Raw genomic sequence first — 26,392 nt, forward strand, 5'->3', positions numbered from 1 at the left:
GAGCCAAACCGGTTAGGGCCTCCCCATTTTTTATATATGTTTGAAATTTTCCACAATAAGTTATAAAAGATGTTGAAGTTTTCAAAAGCATTAGGAAAGTTCAATTTCTAATTTGTCTACAGTCTTTGTTAATTAGTAAATTTACTTCATCAAATTTTGTATCTTTAAGGAATACCTCTTAAGGTACAAACCACATTCCTATTAACTTGTAATTATGGACATTCTTAATGTTTAATACTTTCTTATGTAAACACTATAAGGTCATTTAAATTCTTATGTTTTAGAAAGTTTTATACACAAGAATTATAAATCAACTCACGTAAGAGATGTCAATACTTAACAGCAATACACCATCTAATAACTCAGTTTCAGACACAAAAGGTTATACAAAAAGGTTTTATTAAGTACAGTTTCATATTTAGAAGAACATTCAAAATTACAAATGTGATTGGGTCTTTAAGATACATAATTCTTAAAAAACACAAGTGATATACAGACATTAGAAATTTAGTCTCCAAAATATTCAATAAAGATGTCTGGGTGACACTTATAGAACTGACCTAGCATTTTTTTCTTCTCTTTGGCAGACAGTTTTGGATCCTTATCAATAGTTTTTAATAAACTCAATAGCTCATCCTTGGTTGTCTTCTGTGTATGGTCCGAATAATCACTTTGATCAATTCTCTCACAAAAAGTATATCCTTAAATATTAAGAGTAAAAAGTTCAGTTAATGAATCTATTCTTTAGGTTTAACTATAAAAATCAATATTTTTATATTTAGTCCCCATGTTATAAAATGCACGGAAGATGTTAAGCACTGCCAACTTTCTAACGCTGGTCAATCTGCATCTGAGTTTAAGGAAGCTCTGCTAAGTCTGAGGAGGTTGTTTAAAGTTTAGTTGAAATTAGGTACAATTACTTACAGTAAAACACTTTCTAGTAAATAGTAGGAATTTATCTTTGGACGATCATTAAAATAATATTTCTCAGATTACCTGTGCCTGTATTTGGATCTCTTCCCTTCTGAATGGCCATGAGCTTAACACTGACAATTTTATGTAGAGTTCCAGGAATCTTAAAAAAAAAAAGAAGAAGAAGAAGGAAGAAGGGAGGAAAAGGAGGAGGAGGAGGAGGAGGAGGAGGAGGGGAGGGGAGGAGGGGGAGGAGGAGTGGAGGAGGAGAAGGAGGGGGAGGAGGGGGAGGAGGGGGAGAAGGAGTGGAGGAGGAGGAGGGGGAGGAAAGGAGGAGGAGACATTGGACATTATTCAAATGCATTTTAATCTAGTGACCTATTATATAAATTCAAATGAACTACTTTCAGAGTTTTACCTTAAAGACATCTTTTTGATGATCCATTAAAAAGAGTACCAGAAGATCAGTCTTGCCTTTAGATAAATTTTTATTGTCAACAACAGCTTTTGAGAACATCCTTTTCACAACCATTCGGTTGTCACTCTATAAAATAAAATAACACATACCTAATGGAACATATTTAAAAGTTTAACATAAAAGGCAAACATTAAATATTAATAACTATTATCCTAGTTCAGCATGTGATGGAATGCTGATGATGGAATAGTGTGACACGTGGGTCCTATGAGTATTAAGGATACTGAATACAATTAACATTTAGACAAAAGACTTACTTCTTTCTGTAATTTAAATTCAGAAGGATGTGCTGCAACAGCCATGAAATACAGTAGTCTTCTAAACTCTTCTCTGCTCTGGGAATCCAGAAGCTTTAGAAAGAGCTGAGTAGCTTCTAATGCTATTTCAGTCTTCCCATTCACTTTAGCCAAAAGAAAAGTGCTTTTAATTTTGACCAAATATGACTATATTAAAGGGAACAATATTAATATAAAGCTTAAGCTGAACAGTAAATGTATTCAAAATAATTTTCAAAAGCAAAAAACAAAACAAAAAGACTAGGAATTATAATGAATGACTGATACCATGAAGGAAGCCAATTCTCGAATTGGCAACTAATATCCTAAGTCCTTGTCATATATTACTCTTAGGATGTTAAATCCAAGTCTTGTCTTTGGACATAAATTTCCAGCCTGTTTTCCATCCATTCAATACATTTCAAGGGCACACTATAGGTACTGTATTGCTATATCCAACCCTCCCTGAGAAAAATAGCTTGGTATATTGGTAGAGGGACAAAGCAGGAGTCCCATTTTGAAGAGACTGAAGGAGAATGATGGTGGTACTGGTGTTCCTTTCTAAAGAAGAGAACAGCTACTCTATGCTTAATGAACTTCCAACGAATGAGAGTGGCATTCTGTGGGCACTAGAAGTTGTAGGTCACTTCAGAATTTATCAAAGCCTCTTTCCAAATGATCCCTAGATCTGTGGGCACTAGAAGTTGTAGGTCACTTCAAAATTTATCAAAGCCTCTTTCCAAATGATCCCTAGATGTTTTGAAATAAACATACAATCCAGATTCACTCCTAGCTTGAAGTTATACCATTCTGATTAATTTTGAGAACAATTTTTTTTCTTGTTTCTTCCAAAATACTAATTCTAGTATCCAGTAAGATTCTTACTTACCTAAGAGCTCTGCAATTCCATTATGAACATCACATAAGTGATTTAACAGAGGTTCCCTACTACTGTAATATTTGCCAATGGCATTAAACAGAAGTTCTTTCACTAAGTCTATTCTATCTGGTTGCTCAGGAAAGTTCCTGCTTATGTCCACCACCATCTGGTCTGGTAGGTATTCCAAGCAGTCAGTTGCTGCAGAGAGCCACTCATCTTCCCTATGTGGGGAAAAAAGAACCATTTTAAAAAGCCAACAGTAACAAATATACACATAGTACCCAATTTACTAGCTATTTCCAGTTTGCCACCAGGATAAATTTCTACACACTTAGGTAAAGATATGTGTAATTTTTTTTAATATAGAGAGAGGTCATGTATCACAGATAAAAAGTTCAGCTTATTAAATGTCTTCTTTTTCTTACCTTTTTAAAAAGTGAAAATGGAAGCTATCCAGTACAATATAGAGCTAAAAAGGACATCAAAACTCAAACTCTATTCTTTACATTTACAGTAGAGGCACAGAATCTCTTAAGTTACTTGCTCAAGGTCCCAGACAGGACTAGATCCCAGATCTGATTCCTAGACCACTATTTTTCTAATATAGTGTTCCTTACTTCAGAGCTCTATATATGATGTCATCTCTCACTTTGGCTGAGAGAATAGAGAAAGATAAGGTAGGGTTTCAGAATAATTAAATATTAATTACCATTTCTAATAAAAATACCAGCTGAGTGACTTCAGAAAAAGGCTGTATTTTAAGACATAAAATAACTTTTAATATTTGATTTGTTAATATATATAGTTTAAAAATATTCATGTACTCTACTGCTATAGACTCAGAACAACTGTATCTACCACCCAGGTGCATTATCTGGGGCAGGTCACTTCATCTCTCTGGGCATCAGTTTCATCAAGTTTATAATAAGAAGCAACGAGATGATCTTTAAGGTTACATCTAGCACAATTGCTGATTCTGTATTTAAATTTAAGGTCATAATGCTTTCACGTTACTTTAGGTTGTAGAAATGTAATTTAAATTCCTGTAGAATAATAAGCTCCCATTATACATGCAGAGTTCAATAACTAGTAAGTTGGGATTAACTTTTACATGTAAGGTTTTAAGTTAGCTTTTGACATTCAACTATTTGTTTATTAATAGCTCACTGGAATGTAGATCTGGTGAAGTACTAAACATGTTAAGTTGTATTTCTTTCTAACATTTCCATCTCTCTAACTATGCTGGAACACTATCTGCTAAGGCAAAATTATTAAAAATTAAATGAGCTTAAAATACAAGATTTTAACCTTTAATAATTATATTTAGGAGAGGAGCTCCAAAGTTATAAGGAATATAGCGCTCTGCTTTAAGGGGGGAAAAATCATAATTTCCTTAACTTGAAGTTAATTTAAGCCTTTAAATCTTAAGATTTATATTCAGGAGAATGGTAGAGGTGAAACAAGAGTTACTTTCATTATATTTATTTAACAAAACTAGTTAATTTAAAAATACATATTTAACAGGTATTCTAGAGGCATATAAAATGCACATGTGGAGCCCTGGCCGGGTACCTCAGTTGGTTAGAGCATTGTCCCAATACACCAAGGTTGCGGTATGATCCCTGGTCAGGGCACATACAAGAAACAACCAATGAATGCATAAATAGTGGAATAATAAGTCAATGTCTCTCTTTAAAATCAATAAGTAAATTTAAAAATTTCTTTTAAGCATATGTGGTCAAAAGATTCTAAGAATTTGCCAAATCTGTTCATTTTTTCCAGGTTTCTTTGAAGACCGACACCCCTAAGAGACCTAACAGACCTACATTTTAACAAAGATAAGAAGATGGAGCATAATCATTTTCTTCACTTGATGTACAAGTAAGTTACATGTGAAACAAAAATGAATATGAAAAATAATGAAATATAAATCTCTTTCTAATTTTGACCACAGTGATTTTGTTCTTTACTTTCCCAAATACTGATAATATCAACTGACAATGCATATCTGATTCTATGGACAGAAGAACTCAAAAGATTATCTTAATTAGCTATAACCATCCTACAAGCACACTCAAATTATTATATGTAGTTCCACATACTGAGAGTCACCATAAGCCTTGAGAATCCCTCGATCCAGGTAGTTACTATTGTTGACCAAGTCAGGCTGCCTCTTAAGTTGAGCAACTTTAGATACAACCTCTTGCTGTTTGAGTAAGGAGTCAAGAAGTGGAAGGTCTACAAGTTGTAGTAGACGCGCAATTGTTTCTTCTTGCCAAACTTCATTAATAACTACACAGGAAAAATGACAGGACGAAAAATAACAATAGTTACTAAATGTTCACCATGAGATTTGTCTAGGTAGATATAAGCTAATAAATTGTGACCAAAAAAAAAAGTAAGAGAGAGAGAAATAGTCAACCTTATTAACTGATTTCTGAAAACAATTCAAGATTTGTTTAAAGTGTAGGAGAACAGACTTTGGACAACAGGAATTCCTTTCATTCTTGTACTATAAAAAGCAATATGGCAGAGATAAGAAATCAAGTCATAAAGCATGTTAATAAGGACTTTGGAAGAAAGAATGGTTCATTCAATCTGAAAACTCATTTGAAACTCTTGGCTGCAGATTATTCCACTCAGGGTTTCCACAACTAGAATGGGGGAGGGAAGGTGGAAATCAGTCATGAAACTATATTCCATTTCCACAGACAAGGAAGAATATAAGAATTCTGTTACTATTTTAATGGAATTTTCAAATTTTTATTTAACCTAATAAAATCTTTTAAGGAAATAAATATCTGAGAGCATATTTTAAATAAAAATCTGCATGCAAAACATTTCAGATTTGAACTTCTGCCAGCTGACAGGACAAAAGTCAGTGTTCAAGAATTGCAACACTGATCTATTTGTTAAAGATAATAAGACCTCTGTTAAAACTTAATATAAACAGTTTTAATACACAGTGTGCCCTTTCTTTGTGCTTTGAATATTTAAATTCTAAAAAAGGTTAAAATTGAAACAATTTTAAATAACTTTATTTGAAATTAGCCTTTTGCTTCTTACTTGCATCATCTTTAACTTACCTTGTGGAGACAAAGTTGCAGAGATATTTACATGAGGGGAGTTAGCAGGCTTTAAACTCAGATTTTCCCACAGGTCCTCTAAACTTGCTGATTTGATATCAGATGATTTAAAAAATGCATCTGTATACCTAAAATGAATTTATTTCATAAAATAATGCTTATTAGTAAGCCCACAGAAATATTTTAGTATTCGAGAGCCAAGAGTTTCTAGAAAGTTTATGTATTTGAGTAAAAACACAATACATGCAAATTCTAAGAGTAGAATAACATACAAAAAATCCCACCTTTTTTATTAGGCCTAAATATACATACTCTAAATTCTCCTTTGAACATTTAGATTTAAGTAACTCAATGACTAAAATGTTAGTCTGAATTTTAAAACAAACTTCATTATGCTTAATGTTTTTTATTAGTTATCTCTATTCCTGGGGCATTCTTTTGTAGACAGTGCTAATCATTCTCCAAATACAAATCTACAACCCTTTATTCACAATTCTGAAACCCAAAAAGCTTGGAAAAAATCTAAAGTTTATTCAGAACTCATATAATGACAAAACTTGTTTTGAGACTATCATAGTTTTTATGAATCCCAGTTAGTATGAATGTTTTGTTTACTGCAAAAACATTAATAAGTTGCTTAAAGATCCTTCTAGGGGTGTTATCTAATATATATGTACAAAATACCTTTCTAAACTCTCCTAAGTTCCAAATTCCTAAACGAATCAGTCAGGTCCCCAGAGGTTTCGGATAAAGCGTGTGGACCTGCATCTGGAAAGTGTTGACTTGCCCTACCTTACCCTTATATTTCCTTCCCACATATAGCGGTAAATTTTATTATGTTTTAAATATATAGTTTTAAAATATTTGAAACTCAATACATTAAACTTGTGTCACCTCTGAATTATAAGAGCTTCAATTACCTCTGCACGATTGAGGTGAGGGGAATAAAAGGAAAAAGTTTTGGTTTTTTTTATAACAAATAACTCAGTTCATTATGTACTTATCACCTACATTCATTTCAGTCACTGGGGTTTTACAGTTCTGTCCCACAGTCTCCCTTTATATGTCTCCCTCATCTTCACCATTTGCTTCACCCTCATCTGTAGACTGCAATATTGCAATAGATTCCAAATTGGCTCTCCCCATTAGGCTGATCGTACAGCTACCAGGATGGCCTTTCTAAAATGCAATCTCATCCTGCTTAAAATCTTTCTGTGGCTTCTCAAAACTGTATGACCAGGCACAAACTCCTTAATATGTCATATGAAACCTGTGCATTCTAGCTCCCACATGCCTTTCATACTTCACATCTACCATTTTGTGGAATCTAGTAATACCCTACCTGCCTGTGTTCACCTTCTCTGTTCTCATACCATTTTGTGGATAAGCTAACATTTTTTACACTATAAATTGTAACTTGAAGCAGAAAAATCAGTTTGTTGATTGTTCATATTTTATATTTAGCAGAAACAAACAAGAATTCTAAAAGATAGCAAAAAAATAAAAGTTCACTCTACTTGATCAAATTTATCCACAAACCCAGACTTTAGCCTAATTTACTAATTCAAAAGAAACAAAGCCAGTCAGCATCTTATTAATAGATAGACAAAATCCTGCCAGTATGCCCATGATAACCTTATATTATATACTAACCTAGAAGGTGAATGTAGTTTATTCTCTTTGCCAAATTGATTGTCTTGGTTGGGTATTGTTGTGAATCTATAAAGGCTGCAACTACTATCTTCAAACATAGGTTTTTTGTCTTTTCTAAAGACTTTGGTTGGAACTGCTTCAAATACTTTGTAGTCCATAAGTGCTTGACACACTCTTACTACTTTGGCCCGAGGAATATCTATATCACCAAAATATTTATTCTGAATTAGGTGAGAAAAAATAACATCGACAGCTTCTGAACCAACAAAGCAGTCATTGTGTCTTTTTAAATGGTGCCTTCGTTTTTTCACCTCCACTTGTGTTTGAAGAGTGTTTATAATGCTACTCCATACATATGTGGCTCCAAATGGTTTCTGGGCCACACTGAAACCTGGAATGGAAAAAAATCACAGAGTAACCTTATTTATTTATGGTAAGGTCTAAGCAATCCTTAAGCAAAAAGTGGCAATTTCTAAAGTTATTAAAAGGAACAATTGTGAAGTCAGCTTCTTATTGAAATATCAAATTATTAGTAACAATTCATTTAAAAATGTAATGCCCACTATATGCTAAACACTGTCCTGTGTACTAGGATACAAAGTGAACAAAATAAAGTCTCTGTTCTCATGGATGTATACTTTATGGGAAGATACAGACAATACAGATATGTTAGATCAATGCTAAGAAGAAAAAGTAAAGCTAGCTAAGGAAGAAAATGCTATTTTAGATGGACATCAGGAAACACCTTCCTGACCATGTGATTTCTGAGCAGAAACCTGAGTTTCTGGGCACCATTTAAAAACCAGGAAGCAGCCCGGCTGGTGTTGCTCAGTGGTTGAACGTTGACCCATGAACCACGAGGTTACCAGTATGATTCCCAGTCAGGGCACATGCTTGGATTGTGGGCTCGATCCCCAGTAGAGGCCATGCAGGAGGTAGCCAATCGATGATGTTTCTCTCTCGTCAAAATTTCTATCTCTCCATTCTCTCTCCCTTCCTCTATAAAAACAACAACAACAAAAAACTACAACAACAGAAAGCAAGCTATGCATATATTAGGGGGAAGAGCAGAGAGAACAGAAAGAGCACAGGCCTTGAGAAGAAGAAGGAGACCAGCATGGTTTGTGTGGGTGACAAAGGGAGAGAACAGTAGGAAGTGAGATCAGAGAAGAGTAGAAATAGGGTTTGGGGCTTAGGGTTTGCAGATCAAGTAGGACCTTGTGGCAGTTACCAATTATGTGCAAAGAACTCTATTAAGTGCATTAATGATCTAATCTTCATAGCAACCCTATGAGGGAGATATCATTTCTTTTTAAAAGATGGAAAACAAACTCACAGAGGTTAAGGGTAATTCCAGACATTATAAGAGGTGGTATTGGATTTGGCTCATGTTCTATATAATTTTAAAGCATTATCAATCAGATAGATAGATAGATAGAGATATAATTATAGATACACACACATGGTTGTTGCATTAGTAAAACAGTAAGGAATATGGGGAATTGTAATTAAGGAAACTACTGCTGGAAATTACATTCCTGCCTTCTTAGGTAAAATAGAATATGGAAGGTGAAAGCAAAGATAAGTTCCTGAAGGACATGAAAACTCCACTTAATTCACTAGAATCATAAATTTTAAGTGGTCATTTGGAATTCATCTTTTGTGTTGCAATTAATTTAATGAGTGTAGTCGACCATCTATATATATAAAAGCCTAAGCAACCATTATGACCAGATATATAAAAGCCTAAGCAACCGTTATGACCAGACGACCAAATGACCGGCTGGTAGCTTTGAGGTGCACTGATCACCCGGGGGCAGACGCTCAACACAGGAGCTGCCCCCTGGTGGTCAGTGTGCTCCCACAGCCAATTTCCTGCGGCCAGCCAACCTCTCGCGGTCCCTCTCCCTGACTGGCCAGCCTCGATTGCAGGCCAGGCAAAGGGACCTCACCTGTGCATGAATTTGTGCACCGGGGCTCTAATTATACTATAATTTTGTAGCTACTAGAAATGTTAACATCTTTACCATGAAAATTACTAACATACAAACACACATATACATAAAGCCCTTGACTGCTTATTTGTAGATTTTCAATACCAAAAGCTGATGAGTAATTTTCTATCTACCTATTATTATGATGTTATTTTAAATAATCATCGATTGTTTTTAATTATCAAAATTCTATTTTAAAATTCAAGATACTTTATAATCTAGTAATAAACAAAGAAGGAAGAAATTTCTTCCAGTTTTCCAAATACCATGTGAGCAGTTTTAAGAATCAAATTATAGAGAATCAACTAGATAAATCAAATTGGAACTAGATTTAATGCTGGTACAGTATTTAGTCTCTACTGAATAAAGCCAGAATCAGGCATTTGATGGAATCTCAAAATATGTCCAGGTCATTAATGGTATCCAGGACTCAGGAGCAGCTATGCTGTTTCCAGCCACAATGACTAAACAGAAGGAGTATTAGCCATTACTATGCTTAACTTCCTAAACTACTAGAGATTATAGTGAAGATTTAAATGAACTTAATGTCTGCTTTTTAGTCTTCTTCATATCTTCATTGTATTATTAATAGCTAACATTTAGTACTTACAATATGACAAGCTCTGCCTTCTCTCACTTAATCCTGATAAAATTCTCTGAAACAGTCACTAACAATCCTATTTTGAGGTAATTAAGGCTTAGTGAATTAAACAAACTTGCCCTCAGTTTCATAGGTAGTAAATATATACTAGTTTTTCCTAGTACTTAAATATAAATATATTAAAGCAAGCCACCAATCAATGTCACCCCAATAAATTCTTTTAAAAAATATTTTTATTTTTTAAAATATATTTTTATTGATTTCAGAGAGGAAGGGAGAGATAGAAACTTCAATGATGAGAGACTATCATTAATTGGCTGGCTCCTTCACACCCCCTACTGGGGATCGAGCCTACAACCAGGGCATGTGCCCTTGACCGGAATCGAACCAGGGACCCTTCAGTCCACAAGCTGACGCTCTATCCACTGAGTGAAACCAGCTAGGGCCCCAATAAATTCAATAAAAAGTAAGCCACCAGATAGTTTTAGCCTTAATTTTCATTGAAGAATTGGATTAAGTGAAAGACCTTTAAATGAGCCAATAAGATCAGGAGAAACGAAATACACAACTTTAAGATTTGTGAACCCTTAACTAAGTTATTTAAAAACACTTAGTAGTTAGCACTCCTAAAATAAGGCAGGATATCATAAATTCTATAATATGTCCTATCCACAGTACACAGGGGTAAAACAGGAAAGGAAAATAAGCCAGATTCAATCTTGCAGAGATCAGATTGCCTTTTAAGTACCAGTGAAACAGACTTCTGGTTTAGTGATAATATTAATGATGAAACACATAAGTCAGCTGAGCTACAAGTAGGTTGGCATACAAACTCTAAAAGATAAGGCTGAGTCACTTATTAATTTGAGATCAATAAGACAACGGAAGTGGGTGAGAGGTAGGGAATACACAGCCTCAATGACGTGGAAAAGGCTAATCTGCACAAGGGAATTAAGAAGTACATAATAAATTTCCTTATATTAACTTGCTGCTTAAATATGGGAAATCAGGAAGTTTTTCAGGTTGGATAACACAGTATAAAAGATTAAAGAACAGGTTAGAGCAGGATAGTAGGCACCTGTGAGCCACACAATCTTTTCAGAGTCCTCTAGGCATGATACAATTCAGCCCTTTCAGGTCCCCTCTGTTCTCACTGGCCATTAATTCCCAACCTTTGCACAATGAGATAGTTCCCCTCAAGCACTGCCACCCACAAACCCAAACTAGCTCATGTTCATACAGATACTTTAATACATAATATATCTTGGATCTAACAAGTAAATGTGCCAAAACCCACACCAGGGTAACCTGTTTTTTTAATGCTGACTTCACCAGTTGAACACAGATTCCCCAACATGCTATTTTTAAACTTCTTATTTATCACCATATAATAGCTGAAATGAACATTGGTATAGCAGACCATGTCCAGTAAGATGAATTATTGTGATTTCTAAACAGAATTCAAGAAATCAGAATTGTACAATGAATGCTTTGTAAGCCCAGCAACCAGAATTGAAGCTTTAGCTTATCCTCAAAACTCATGTGTATGTGAGTTGGAAAATTCTTTAAAATTTATCACTGTTTACAACTTTTTTTAAAAATATATTTTTATTGATTTTAGAGAAAAAGGGAGAGGGAAAGAGGGATAGAAACATCAATGATGATAAAGAATCATGATCAGCTGCCTCCTGCCCATCCCCCACTGGGGATGGAGCCCACACCCAGGCATGTGCCCTTGACCGGAATCGAACCTGGGACTCTTCAGTCCGCAGGCCGATGCTCAATCCACTGAGCCAGACCAGCCAGGGTACTGTTTACATCTTGATGCTTCCTTATTTATGTTTGGTCAAATGTGTTCTAAAATCATCATTACCAAAGATTCAAAGAGTCCAAAGACCAGCTGCGATCACCCTGAATAAAAGGTTTACATCTTGGTTGGTTTCTCCATTTAGTGCTATAAGAGTTGAATGCTATGTTTAATGCTGGCTTCAGATCTAAACTGCTGATTATAGGATTTTAGAGACTGAAATTATACCTCTCCATTTAGATGTAGATATTGAGCTCCAAATACAACATAGTATGAAATGAAACATACAAAAAATTTTACCCTATCAGATAAAAAGCTTTTTGGAAGGTGGCCTAACAAGAGGCTCAGAGATTGTTTTAAATCAGATTTGTAGCATACTACACATATTTTTAAGCACTACATAAATCTAGGCTAGTTAATATTCATTTATCAAGCAGTCTCACCTTTATTTGCTTGAAAACAATAGCCTTTTTTCAAAAGCAAACACCTGCCCTTTTATGTATTTGAAGTCTACCAAAAAGAATTACCAATAATAAAAAAGTTAAGCTTCTAATATTGAACTCTGATATGTATTTGTGATACAACAAATAACCATCTTCACTTCTAAAAATGCACACTAAATAATCAAGCTATTACTATAATAGTTCCTAAAAATCAAGTCATAAGGCAGACATGTCAGGAAATGACACTTACTCAAGAGTTACAAGGGGATAATCAACATCAACCATGATCTGTGCAGTCAGCATCAACTGTGGTCCTGCTAGCAAAACCTATTTAAGGACTAAAACACTTACATAATAATTGAAATAGTGAGTTTATGTTAACTCCTTAGATCAATATACACATTACTAGAGGCCCGGTGCACAAAAATTTGGGTACTTGGGGGGGAGATGGGGTCCCTCAGCCCAGCCTGTGCCCTCTCGCAGTCTGGGACCCCTCGGGAGATAATGACCTGCTGGCTTAGGCCTGCTCCCGGGTGGCAGAGGGCAGGCCCAGTCCCTAGGTGCAGCCCCTGGTCGGGCTCACAGCAGGGCTGATTGGGGTGTTGGGGCGCCGCCCCGTCATGCACAGAGCAGGGCGATTGGGAGGTTGTGATACCACCCTCAGTCACGCTCAGGGTAGGGCCAATTGGGGGTTTGGGGCATCGTCCCCTGTCACACTCTAGGCAGGGTCAATGGGGAGGTTGCGGCACCACCCCCTGTCACGCACAGAGCAGGGCCAATCAGGGGGTTGGGGCACTGCCCCCTGTCATTCACAGAGCAGGGCCCATCAGGGGGGTTGGAGCTCCGTACCCTGTCACTCACAGAGCAGGGCCAATCAGGGGGTTGGGGCGCTGCCCCCTGTCACGCACAGAGCAGGGCCCATCAGGGGGTTGGGCGCCGCACCCTGTCACACACAGAGCCGCAGGGCGATCAGGGGCTTGGGGAGCTCCCCCCTATCAGGCACAGAGCAGGGCTGATCAGGGGGTTGGGGCGCCTTCTCCTGTCACGAACAGAGCAGGGTGGATAGGGAGGTTGTGGCCCCGCCCCTGTCACACACAGAGCCACAGGACGATCAGGGGGTTTGGGTGCTGCCCCCTGTCACGCTGATCCTGGTGCTGGGAGGCATATTACCCTTTTACTATATAGGGTAGAGGCCTGGTGCACGGGTGGGTGCCAGCTGGTTTGCCCTGAAGGGTGTCCTGGATCAGGGTGGGGGTCCCCACTGGGGTGCCTGGCCAGCCTGGGTGAGGGGATGATGGCTGTTTGCAGCTGGTCACACATCCTTCAGGGTGGGGGTCCACACTGGGGTGCCTGGCCAGCCTGGGTGAGGGGATGATGGCTGTTTGCAGCTGGTCACACACCCTTCAGGGTGGGGGTCCCCACTGGGGTGCCTGGCCAGTCTGGGTGAGGGGCTGAGGGCAGTTTTCAGGCTGGGGGTGACTGAAGCTCCCAACAGCTCCTTTTTTTCTTTTTTCTTTTTTATTCTGGGCCAGCTTTAGCTTTGAGGCTTGGCTCCAGCTCTTAGGCCTCCGCTGCTGAAAGTAGGTTTCTGGCCTTTGCTTACAATGTTGCGATCCTGCTGGCTGAAGCCTGGCGGACTAAAGCAGGTTTCTGGGGTTTTGTTTAGCTTCTATATTTGTTACATAGTTGCTTAGAGTTGCAGCTCAGAGGCCTGCAGCGGCAGTCGGGGAACGTTGGAGTCCTCCATCACTGAAGCAAGCAAGCCTCATGTTAGTTTCAAGCTGCTTGGCTGCTGGCCGCCATCTTGGCTGGCAGTTAATTTGCATATTGCCCTGATTAGCCAATGGGAAGAGTAGCGGTTGTATGCCAATTACCATGTTTCTCTTTTATTAGATAGGATAAAATTGGATCCCATGGCCCTGGTCAGGTAGCTCAGTTGGTTAGAGCATTGTTCTGATATGCCAAGGTTGCAGGTTCAATCCCTGTCAGGACACATACAAAGAAGCAACCAATGAATACATGGAACAGACTGACAAATGTCAGAGAGGAGTGGGGTGGCGGGGACTGGATAAAGGAAGATAAAGGGATTAGCTAAAGAACATATGTACATAACCCAAGGACACAGAAAATAGTGTGGTGAGGGCTGAGGGAGGGGGTGATGGGGGCTGGGTGGAAGTGGGCAAGGGTGGGGAAATGGGAGATCTACAATAGTGTCAACAATATAAAATTCAAATTAAAAAGAAAAGGAGAAGAAAAAATAGTCCTGGCCATTGTGGTTCAGTTGGTTGGAGCATTGCCCAATACACCAAAAGATGGGTGTGTGTGTGTGTGTGGGGGGCAGCCAATCAATGTTTTTCTCTCACATCTTTTTTGTTGTTATTGTTAATCCTCACCCAAGGATATTTTTCTCCATTGATTTTAAGAGGGAGGAGGAGAGATAGAAAGAAACATAAATTGGTTGCCACAGGCGCCCTGACCAGGGCCTAAGATCAAGCCTGCAACCGAGGTACCAGAATTGAACCTGTGACCCTTCAGTTGGAGGGCAGACGCTCTAATCACTGAGTGAAACTGGCTAGGGCTTTCATATCTTGTTTCTCTCTCACATCAATGTTTCTCTCTTTATCTCCTCCTTCCTCTCTCTAAAATTAGTTTAAAAAAATAGAAGCAACCAATAAATGCATAAATAGGTAGAACAACAAATCAATGCTTGTTTCTCAAATCAACCAATAAAAATAAATAAAACTGGATCCCAATGTAATATAAACATTCACACAGAATTACTAAAATATGCTACAAATGAATATGTAATAATTTCATTTTCAGGCATTAAACTACCCCTTTACCACCCTCCAAATGCAGATAGCTCATAGGCAGTTTCCACAAAATTTTATTTTTTAATCCTCACCCAAAGGTATTTTTTCCATTTTTTTTTTTTTAAGAGAGAGTTGAGGGAGGGAGTTGGGGGAGGAGAGAGAGAAACAAACATCCATGTGAGAGAGACACATGGATTGGTTGCCTACCACACATACCCTGACCACCTTGCAACCGAAGTATGTGCCTTTGACTGGGAATCCAACCCAAGACCCTTCAGTCTGATGGCCAACACTGTAACCACCGAGTAAACCCGGCCAGAACAGTTTCCACAAAATTTGAAGAATAGTGACCTGGTGCCTTATTTCTTTCAAATTTCCTTATAGTTTACAGAGACTCAAATTATTTAAATGACTTATGGAGTGCTTCACATAATACAGTTGGTTATTCAATACTTGTAAATTATTACCAGCTTTTTAAAAGAAGGGTTAACACAGTGATTCACAGTGGGTGATTTTACTCCCCACTAGACATTTGACAATGTCTAAAAGACATTATGGTGTCACATGCTGAGGAGGGGGGATGCTACTGGCATCTAGTGGGTCGAGGGTCCAGAGATGCTGCTAAACATCCAATAATGCACAGGGCTAGCCACGAAAACAAAGCAAATGTCAATAGTGCCAAAGTTCAGAAACTTTTGGTTGATCAAATATGGTTCAGACTTGGAAACCTGTGTTAATGCAGTAGGTACAGTGGTAGGTTCTGTGAATACAAAGCATAAAATAAGAGCATAGGTTTTGAAATCCCAGAGACTTGGGTTCCAATCTTGGCTCCATCATTTACTAAAATAATGCAATCTGCCCTAGCCGGTTTATCTCAATGGATAGAGCATTGGCCTGTGTACTGAAAGGTCCCAGGTTCGATTCTGGTCAAGGGCGTATACCCGGGTTGTGGGCTCCATCCCCAGTAGGGGGTGTGCAGGAGGCAGCCAATCAATGATTATCTCTCATCATTGATGTTTCTATCTCTCTCTCCCTCTCCCTTCATTTATGAAATCAATTTTAAAAATATTTTTTAAATGTTACCAAATAAAAAATAAAATAATGCAACCTTGGACAAACTACCCAACCTTTTTGTTTCAAAACAGAGTTAATTCCACTTCTCTCAGTTACTGTGAGGATCATTTGAAACAACATATGTAAAGTGGCTAGCACAGTACACAGCGATTAACAGAAAATAAAGGGGGAAACTGTCACAATCTAGAAGAGCCTAATGAGACATGGACTCAATGTAATGTAATCTCTTAGGCGGATTCTGGAATAGAAAAAAAAGACAGGCAAAAACTGAGGAAATCTAAGTGTGGGCTTAGTTAATAATAATGTATCAATATTGGTTCATTAATTGTGACAAATATACTATACTAATGTCAGATGTAAATAAAAGGTAAACTGAGTGAAGGACATATGGGAACTTTTTTGTAAATCTAAGTCTATTCTAAAATTTTAAATATTTATTCAAAAAGTAAAAAGACACCTAAAAATCCTCTACTTAAAATGTTTTCTCACACACACACACAAAGTAAAAAAGAAAAGTGACAGAATCTTTCTTCCTCTTTCTTTCTCTGAACTAATAGGACACAGTCTCTACCCTCAAAGGACATAGTCCCTGCTCTTTACCTATTCATACCACCTGGATGATGATGTCAAGCTCTGAACAATATCCAATTAAATAAAGGCCAGTAGCAGATGTGAGGACAAGATGTGAAACATGCCAGAGGATTTAACTCTTCATCAGAAAATATAAGAATTCTAAATCATTTAAGATTTAAGAGAATTTTATTTCAGAATTATATTTGTCAAAAGATGTTTTAAGACATTACTTAATTACAGAATTGTCAGGACAAAGAAAAAGGACTATATTTATTAGATACTAACCAAATCCTGACAATAGATAAAGGTAGAGAACTGTGTTCTGAGTGTTAAAACTGGGCAGCTGTGACTGAGTGGGGAAAAATTCCTGTACACTGATTCCAGTATTGCAACACTTTTACTGCATATTGGTTTGGGAGTCCAAAGTTTGTTTTCCTCTTATATGTCATTAGAATTGTCATGCAGAAGACTGAGATTGCCTGCAGGCAGGTAAAGTATGTAAAATAAATCTCTACTAATAAGGACAATTTAAAAATATGTTAAGAGAGCTATCAACAAAAGTAGGCATTGGCCACTGCTTTAATTCATACAGATTAATGAGATAGCATATGGGAAGTACTTTGAGCTCCCTGGAAAAGTGATACCAGGTGAATTCAAAGAATTAAGTTACAGTATAAAGGGATAGCAGGATAACATACCACTTTCTTGTTTGTCTATATTAAAAGACAAATATCTTTGAAGTACTTACTGAAAGTTAACATACAGACTTTTCTACACAAATCAGGTCCCTAGTCGTACAGCCCCTTTAAGGTATGGCAGAGTTATTAATCGGTAGAGAAACAAACGTGCAAAGCTGCTTGCCAGAGCACACAGAAAGGGAATGGCAAGGAACCAGGAACGGAGGCTCCTATTACTGTGCTTACTGGGACTGGAACAAGGCAACTAAAGGGTGGAAGAGGTAGGTTGCTAACAAATGCTAACAGGTAGGTTGCGACAGTAGCAAGCCAAACAAATGAGAAAAGGCAGTGGGCCCTTTTCTGCCACTGCACCTGGTGTGCAGAGAACAGTGGTCTTGTCCTTGGGTTCAAATCCACTAAGCAGAACTTCAACTCTTCTTTCTGAAAGTCCTCTACTTAATTTTGAACACATATTCCCTTCCACCATCTAAGAATCTGTTCACAAAAGCCCCAAGCTTAGAATTGGTATTTCAGTTGTTGGAGAAAATAGGATGCCATATTTTTAATTATGTAAAATTTGGGAATTTCTTTCACTCAGAAAGTGAGCCTAAAGATTTCTCATGACTATTTCCAGTATCATTTGATTTAAATTCTCAAATGATGAAAAGTATTTTCCTTCACAATGTAAAACAAGAAAAAAATTCTGAATGTAGATATCATGTGCTTTTCTGAATCCTTTAAATTGGATCAGAATAGGTCAATATTATGATTGTTCTTAGAAAAGTACAGAAGAAAAGCAGTTCTTAATCACAATTTGTCATTAACTTTTGAAGATTAAAAGGGACATTACTAATTATAAGTCAAACACAAGACTGGGGCCACTGAGGTGCACCCATTTGACCCAAGTCAATTCACTGACCACTGACACCTGGTTAGCGTTTTACAAACGAAAAGCTTTTTGTCAGATAGGAACCAATTCACCTAATACCCCACACTGCAGCTACAGAAAGGGGGAAAAGTTGCAACTTATCAAAAAGGGGGGAAAAAAAGCCAAGTGTTATCTGGATATCTTAACTATATTTACTGAGTTATAGATATGCTAGAATGGAAATTTTGTAACTGATCATCCGATTCCGTTTGTTTGGACATTTAAAGAAACCAAGATACTAAGCAAAGTGCCCCCAAAGATATGATTAAACTGGTGGCAGAATTCACCAGCGTCTTTCCTAATGTCATGCAACCATTAAAAAAAAAAAGTCAAAAACCTGTATTCATTGAAATATTCCATATTCAGAAAGTGTATCCCGCGCGAGAACAGTAGCCTCAGCTCACCTGCCCGCCGACCCTTCCCCTCCCCGGACAGGGTCCTCAGCACCTACCGGGAGGCCTCTGCGCCGGGCTGGGAAGAGCGGACAGGTTCAGCGCCGCCGCCTTCTCCCGCACCGTGGCCATGGCCGTGGCTACGGGAACACCACCGCCTTCGTCCGCTGCGCCTGAAGTAGGAGCCCGCCGCCGCCAGTTAACTGGTCCCGGACGGGGCGGGGCTCCCACCAGGCCCCGCCCCCGACGGAGGACTGGCCCGCCCCACCGCGGCCCCCGCGCGCCCACACCGCCAGTCACGTGCCTGCCGGGGCCGCGGGTAACCAGCCGCCCTGCGCACGAGGGGAAGGTGCGGGCCCCGCCTCAAGGAGAACGCCGGCCATTCCCCACGCGAGCAATGGCCAGGTAGCAAGTCTGTCTGTGCCCCCACGCGGCCCGCATCCCACAGCCGCTCAGCACCGTCCGAGCGCAGGCGAGGGAAAGTGCCCGAGGGGCCCTGCGCAGCCGGGCGCAAACCACGTTCCCTGGTTGATGAGCTCTGCGACCCTTCGCTGTGCCTCAGCGTCCTCACCTGGGACGCGGCGGTAGTATTAGAACCCGCTTCGCGGGGTTTTTTATGAAGATTACACGAACTAATTGATGTTCAGCATTTTAGTAGTTGGGTCTGGAACATAAGTGCTTATTGAAATTATGTCATGGTAATAAGAGCATCTGGTTTTTCACACATTCTCTCCATGTAAAGACCAAACAAATCTTTATCTGGCCCAGGAGAGCAACGTCTAGAGGTCACAGTCAGGAGGGCATCTGGCTGGCCTTCGGGCTGGCGGCCAAGGCAATGGGTGCTGCCTCCAAAGTAACTGCGTGTCAGACGGGTGGGGACAGAGTTGGCTGTGGAAAGGGAGTGAAGGCGAGGGAAGCGGGGAGGGAGGACTGTTAAGGGCAAGTTGAAACCAGGGAATCCAGGGGTCCGATGTTGGGGTACCTCTGAAAGGATGAGTGACCTAAGAGAACAGTAATGCAACTGCCAGATATTTACCCTTTTTTAAAAAAAATTGGGTATTTTGCAATTACTTTAAACCTTTTGTACATATAATAAATGTCTTCTTGGAAGGAGGAAGCAGGTTATAAATTAGAATGGTGTTTAAGTGGGAGCTCATTACTTAGCTTATTGGAAGAAGCTCTACATGTTGTTTCATAAAATACATACTAAGAAGCTGTGTCCCTAGGGGCCTGAGTTTGGTGGGCAATTGCTCTTCCTAAGATTTAGTAGATTGCTAATGGTTTAGCCCTTTTTTTATGTGCTCTCTCCCCCTGGTGGTTATAAAACCTGGCCTCACTTCCCTTAAAGGAACTTCCTTTGTAATTTCTCTGTTGGTTACTGCTCAGAGATAAGATACAATTTAGGATCAGTTTCCAGCTCACAGTAGGCCTGTTGGTATCTTTAGTCTGTCCCAGGTTACATAACTGCATGAACACACAAGTCCATCCTCACTACTTGAGAGAAAAAAAGTTCTTCCTATTTCTGAAAACAAATCTTGACAAACGCCAATATTGGGTCTTTTGGTAAGGTTGGTTACTTCAGTGACCATTTTGATAATTTATATCACCTATCAAAGAATTTTTACCAGCTTGTACTATATTTGTCTATCTCACCTGAAATGCTCTCTTTCCTCTTCTCTACCTAACCACATTCTATGTACCTGGAGGCCTAACTCAAATCCCACCTTCTTTACTGGACATATATTTCAGATTATCTTGATATATTTCTTCTCTGACCATCAATGGCATTTACCAAGTACCTTACTATTTGTATAGATAGATGCTACCTAATTTCAGCATACACATCTTGATTAACAAGATTGGAGAATGGTCCAGGGCAAGAAGCATATTTAACCTTTCAGATTTCTCTCAGTATCTGTAGTGTTGGGCACAGAGTAGATGTCTTGATTGTCCCTATCAGAAAACAGAGCTTTTGAAAAATATCAGCTTCATACTTTTTAAAGTTGAATGGTTAGGAACCTCTATTAAAAGGAACTGATAAAAAATTTCTCTCATCTCTAGCAAGTATTACAATCAGACAGTTTATGACAAGGGTGGGCAACCCCTGGCATGCGTGCCAAAAATGGCATGCCAGTAACTTTTGCTGGCACGCGAAACCCTCTCTTATAATCTTACATTTACAATTTTTTTCTTAATATCGACTTTTTTATTTTTCAGATAAATTCAGCGTAAGTGCATCTTAGATAAATAAATAATTTTACATAACAAGTTATCTTAAAGACCTAAATTTAAGTTATAGCCTGGCTGGTGTGTCTCAGTGGCAGTTGAATTCCCCATCAAGGCACATGCCCGAGTTGCTGCCTCATTCCCCGGTACAGGGTGTGCAGGAGGCAGCTGATCCACGTTTCTCTCTCATTAATGTTTCGACCTCTCCCTTTTCCTCTCTCTAAAATCAATCAAGACATATTTTTAAAAATATTATAAACAAACAAACAAAACAACCAATCAACACCTCTGGTTTCTCTAGCAATGTAAACTAATGATGAGTAAGATTCTTTTGGAGTTTTTAAAATTTTTATTAAGGTGGTAATCTGCCATCTTTCACTATTAAAACATTGAAAATATAATTTTGGAGAATCACATATCAGGTTTATATCTTAACCAAGTTCACCCTACCAAAATTTGTAGTAGACTATTTGTGTTTAGGAAATTTATCCCATATTCATTCTCATATTTTGATGGGGCCAAGTGCTAGGGGAAAATGAGGATACTAAAAAGAGAAGGGAATTAAAACTTATTTTCTGGAAAGGATCTGGTACATAATTGATAAATTTTGTGTGAACTGGTTAGTATGTTACCTTTTCCAGGGTTCTTTCCATTGTAATCTTAATTTTTATGTATTTTTAAATATATTTTTATTTATTTCAGAGAGGGAAAGAGAGATAAAAACATCAATGATGAGAGAGAATCATTGATCGGCTGCCTCCTGCACGCCCCCTACCGGGTATATGCCCTTTACCAAAATTGAACCCAGGACCTTTCAGTCTGCAGGCTGATGCTCTATGCCAGTGGTTCTCAACCTTCCTAATGCCGCGACCCTTTAATACAGTTCCTCATGTTGTGGTGACCCCCAATTTCATTGTTACAAGTTGAACATAAATAAAGCATAGTGATTAATCACAAAAACAGTATGTAATTATATATGTGTTTTCCGATGGTCTTAGGTGACCCCTGTGAAAGGGTTGTTCGACCCCCAAAGGGGTCGCGACCCGCAGGTTGAGAACCACTCCTCTATGCAGTAGGAATATTAGATGCTCTATCTGAGCCAAACCGGCTAGGGCTTAATCTTAATTTTTAAATAGAGTACAACAAGATTGCCCATTAAAGAAATTTTGAACAAGAGTACATTAGATGATGAACATCCGGGAAACGAAGTCTTTTTTAAAAAGTTATTTTTATTGATTTGAGCGAGAGGAAAGGAAGGAGAGAGCAAGAAAGAGAAGCATTGATTTGTTTTTCCACTTACGCATTCATTGGTTGATTCCTGTATGTGCCCTAACTGGGGATAGACCCTACCACTTTGGCATATTGTGAGGATGATCTAACCAACTGAGCTACCTGGCCTGGGCAAGGAAGTCTTGATATGAGACAGCCTTGAGGCTGGCCTTTAAAAATTATTGGATATGCCTTAGCCAATTTGGCTCAGTGGATAGAGCATCGGCCTGTGGACTGAAAGGTCCTAGGTTTGATTCTGGTCAAGGACACTTCCTGGGGTTGCAGGCTTGACCCCCAGTAGGGGGTGTGTGGGAGGCAGCCCATCAATGATTCTCATAATTGATGTTTCTATCTCTACCTTCCTCTCTGAAACAAAAAATATATATATTTTTAAAAATGATTGGATATTATAGGGGGGGACAGTTTATAATTCCTCTCTATTTTTTAAACTTTTGTTTATTTATTTAGGCTATTTCAATATCATAAAAGATTAAATATACACCATGATGAAAATATCCTCTTTTGTCCTTTAAAAATAATATTTTTCTTAGAAGTAGTTTATATTACTTGGTACAGATTAATGTCAATTCTAATGAGTGTGTTTTAACAGGTTTGATCCATCTTCACATAAATTAGATTTTCATGTCCTTATAATGACCTTTTAGAGGCTACCAAAGATCCTGGATCTATGAGGACTTCAAATATACTCTAAAAATTACATTCTAATTTTTTTAAAACTGAACATACCTTCTACTATTATGTGCTATTTTAAATGCAACTTCCTGTCCTCCATTCCACTTTATTTCTTGTTTCTGGGGTGGTGTACCTGAGAATCTCCATAATTTTTAAAAATTATGATAAAATAAACAAATCATTTTTTAAAAAATCTATTTTCATTTTAGAGAGGAAGGGAGAAGGAGAGAGAGATAGAAATATCAATGATGAGAGAGAATCATTGATCAGCTGCCTCCTATATGCTTCACACTGGGGATGGAGCCTGCAGCCCAGGCATGTGCCCTGACCAGGAATTAAACCATGACCTACTGGTTCACAGGTCAACACTTAACCGCTGAGCCACGCCAGCTGGGCATCATCATTTTTAACATGTACCACTGATAATTAGAATGCAGAATTTCAGAGAACCATTTTTTTGAGAATTATACCTCATAAAGTTTCCTTTTACCTGGCATAACAAGTTCTCTTTTTTGCCTCATATATTCCAGAGTTAGAGCTAAAGAAGCCAGCAACCTGGATACACCAATGGGCACAACAAAAGAGCCCCAACAAAAGCTTGCTCCCTGTAGTCAGCGAAGTATGAAGACTTCATGGTAGGAGAACTTGTTTATAGACTGGCTCTGCCATTAACAAATTGCAACTTGGTAGATACTCTCTCCAGCTCTTCATTATCAGCCAATAGCTAAGTCCAGCATTATGATTCCAAGTTGGATGAAGAAAGGAGTTGTGTTTAAAGCAGTTTACTTTTATTGCTTAAAATAGAAATAATTGCACACTGGAGAATATTTGAAATTAAAGAAATGCATTTAAAAAATTCTACAATCCAGAAGTAATCACTATTAACATTTGAGGCATTTAAACATTTTTTAAATATAAATTCTTTATTGTTTAAAGTATTAGATGAGATGAGTCTCCTTTTTTTCTCATTAACCTCTTCCTGGCCACTCCCAGCCCCTCAGCACATGCCCTCACCCCTCTACTGTCTGTGTCCATTGGTTATGCTCATATGCATGCATACAAGTCCTTTGGTTGATCTCTTACCTCCTCACCCCCCATCTTCCTTCATAGGTTGGACAGTATGTTCAATGCTTCTGTGTCTCTGGTTCTGTTTTCATTCATCAGTTTATGTTGTTTATTATATTCTACAAATGAGTGAGATCATGTGATGTTTATCATTCTCTAACTGACTTGTTTCGCTTAGCATAATGCTCTCCAGTTCCATCCATGCTGCTGCAAATGGTAAGAATTCCTTCCTTTTCACAGCAGCATAGTATTCCATTGTGTAGATATACCACAGTTTTCTAATCTATATTCTGCTGATGGGCACTTAGGCTGATTCCAAATCTTAGCTATTGTAAATTGTGCTGCTATGCGCATAGGGGTGCATATATCCTTTCTGATTGGTGTTTCTGTTTTCTTGGGATATATATTACTGGGTCAAATGGAAGTTCCAGTTTTAATTTTTTGAGGCAACTCCATACTGTTTTCCACAGTGGCTGCACCAGGTTGCATTCCCACCAGCAGTGCATGAGGGTTCCTTTTTCTCTGCATCCTCACCAACACTAAACATTTTTTAAAAACAGTGCACATATTTTATCTGAGATCCTACTGTATGTAAAATTTTTCATTTGCATATTTTACTTAACGCTAGAACATATTACAAACCCATCATAAACATTTTATAGTCTGCATACTCTTATTGTATAAATATATCATCATTCACCTAACCATTTCATAAAATTTATAGGGTTTTTTTCCAATTGAAATCATTAAAAAAACTTTATTCATGGCAACTCTTATATTTTGCCTCTTGTGCATTTATTATTTTTTTAATTTTAATTATTTTATTTATTGACTTGAGAGACAGAGAGAGAGAGACCTCAATTTATTGTTCTACTTATTTATGCATTCATTAGTTGCTTCTTGTATGTGCTCTGACCAGAGATCAAACCCACAACTGAGGCATATCAGGACAGCTCTCTAACCAACTGAGCTACTCAGTAAATGCATATTACTTTTAGTTTACATTTCTTTGGAACATTGACTAAACTATTTGATAAGGCCCTTAAAAATAAAGGGTCATTTGGATGTTTGGAACCAGGCATTCTTCCTATGTTTTCTCCTAAGGCCTTGCAATTGTCTATAGTAGTGAGACTTTAAATAATGGGATAAATATTAACTAAGGTAGCCTATTAAAAGTAAATATTAAAAGGAAACATAAGCCCTAGCTGGTTGGCTCAGTGGATAGAGCACCGGCCTGCAGACAGAAGGATCCTGAGTTCGATTCTGGTCAAGGGCACATGCCTGGGTTGCGGGCTTGATCCTTAGTACTGGGCATGCCGGAGGCAGCCAATCAATGATTCTCTCTCATCATTGATGTTTCTAGCTCTCTCCCTCTCCCTCACTCTCTGAAATCAATAAAAATATATTAAAAAAATAATAATGAAAAAAATAAAAGGAAACATAAATTAGGACTTAGATTTGGTTTGGAATTACAATTTTGCTTCTTTTGTAAGTCTTGTTTTCTTTGTGTCAGGAGGCTGTAAGTGAGTGTGTGTGTGTGTGTAATCATGTAATGTGATTCTTCTTAACTAAATAAACATTTATTGGGAAACACTTCCACAATGGCAGAGTAAGGACTTCCCAAAACCTGCTCCCCCATAAAGCAGTGAAATAACTGGCAATAATTGTCTAGCTCAACTTTTTCAGAATTCTAGAAAGTAACCAAAGCCTTGCAACGACCTGAGGACTGTTCATTTGAGAAAAATGGCTGATCTCAGAACAGAGAGATTTGTGATGTTTATTATTTTTTTTTATTGATTGATTTTAGAGAGAGGAATGGAGAGAAAAAGAAATCAATTTGTTGTTCCACTTATTTTTCATTCATTGATTCTTTTTTTAAATATATTTCTTTATTGATTTCAGAGAGGAAGGGAGAAGGAGAGAGAGATAGAAACATCAATGGTGAGAGAGAATCACCAATCGGCTGCCTCCTGCACGCCCCCTACTGGGGACCGAGCCCGCAACCCAGGCATGTGCCCTTGACCGGAATCGAACCCGGGACCCTTCAGTCTGCAGGCTGATGCTCTATCCACTGAGCCAAGCCGGCCAGGGCCATTGGTTGATTCTTGTATGTGCCCTAATCAGGGAACAAATCCACAAGCTTGGTGGAGGGGGACAGTGCTCTAACAAACTGAGCTGCCTGGCCAGGGCTGACTTGTGGTGTTTAAATTGCTCTGTTACACCCTGCCAGCATGGCTCAGAGGTTGAGCATTGACCTATAAACCAGGAGGTCAAAGTTCAATTCCCAGGGCACATGCCCAGATTGTGGGCTCGATCCCCAGTGTGGGGTATGCAGGAGGCAGCCAATCAATGATTGTCTCTCATCATTGATGTTTCTCTCTCTCTCCCTCTCCCTTCCTCTCTGAAATCAATAAAAAATTTGTTTTAAAAATTTGCTCTATTCCCATCCCACTCTCCGTAGCTCTACAGTAGCCTCAAAAAACCAAAGTAGTATGTATAAAATAGCAGCAAAGCAGCCGCAGGATAGTGTTGAACAGGTTTGGAGCACCTCAG

At 38.4% G+C, this 26,392-nt stretch overlaps 1 protein-coding gene across 2 annotated transcripts; it reads right to left on the minus strand.

The window, feature by feature from the left end:
• Positions 1-380: 380 nt before the first annotated feature.
• DEPDC7 (DEP domain containing 7) lies at positions 381-18,777 on the minus strand. 2 transcript variants are annotated; one of them, XM_036326303.1, is made up of 9 exons: positions 18,646-18,777; positions 7,285-7,675; positions 5,632-5,759; positions 4,648-4,837; positions 2,555-2,766; positions 1,648-1,790; positions 1,331-1,456; positions 997-1,075; positions 381-701 (listed from the first exon to the last, which is right to left on the minus strand). In XM_036326303.1, the coding sequence occupies exons 1-9, from the start codon at positions 18,716-18,718 to the stop codon at positions 508-510; spliced, it is 1,536 nt and encodes a 511-aa protein (XP_036182196.1). In that variant the 5' UTR covers positions 18,719-18,777; the 3' UTR covers positions 381-507. The 2 variants fall into 2 exon arrangements, with proteins under 2 accessions (XP_036182196.1, XP_036182197.1); XM_036326304.1 differs by having other exon boundaries at positions 18,599-18,730.
• Between the last annotated feature and the right edge of the window lie 7,615 nt (positions 18,778-26,392).

This window comes from Myotis myotis, unplaced genomic scaffold, assembly GCF_014108235.1.
Source record: "Myotis myotis isolate mMyoMyo1 unplaced genomic scaffold, mMyoMyo1.p scaffold_m19_p_10, whole genome shotgun sequence".
Classification (NCBI taxonomy): domain Eukaryota; kingdom Metazoa; phylum Chordata; class Mammalia; order Chiroptera; family Vespertilionidae; genus Myotis; species Myotis myotis.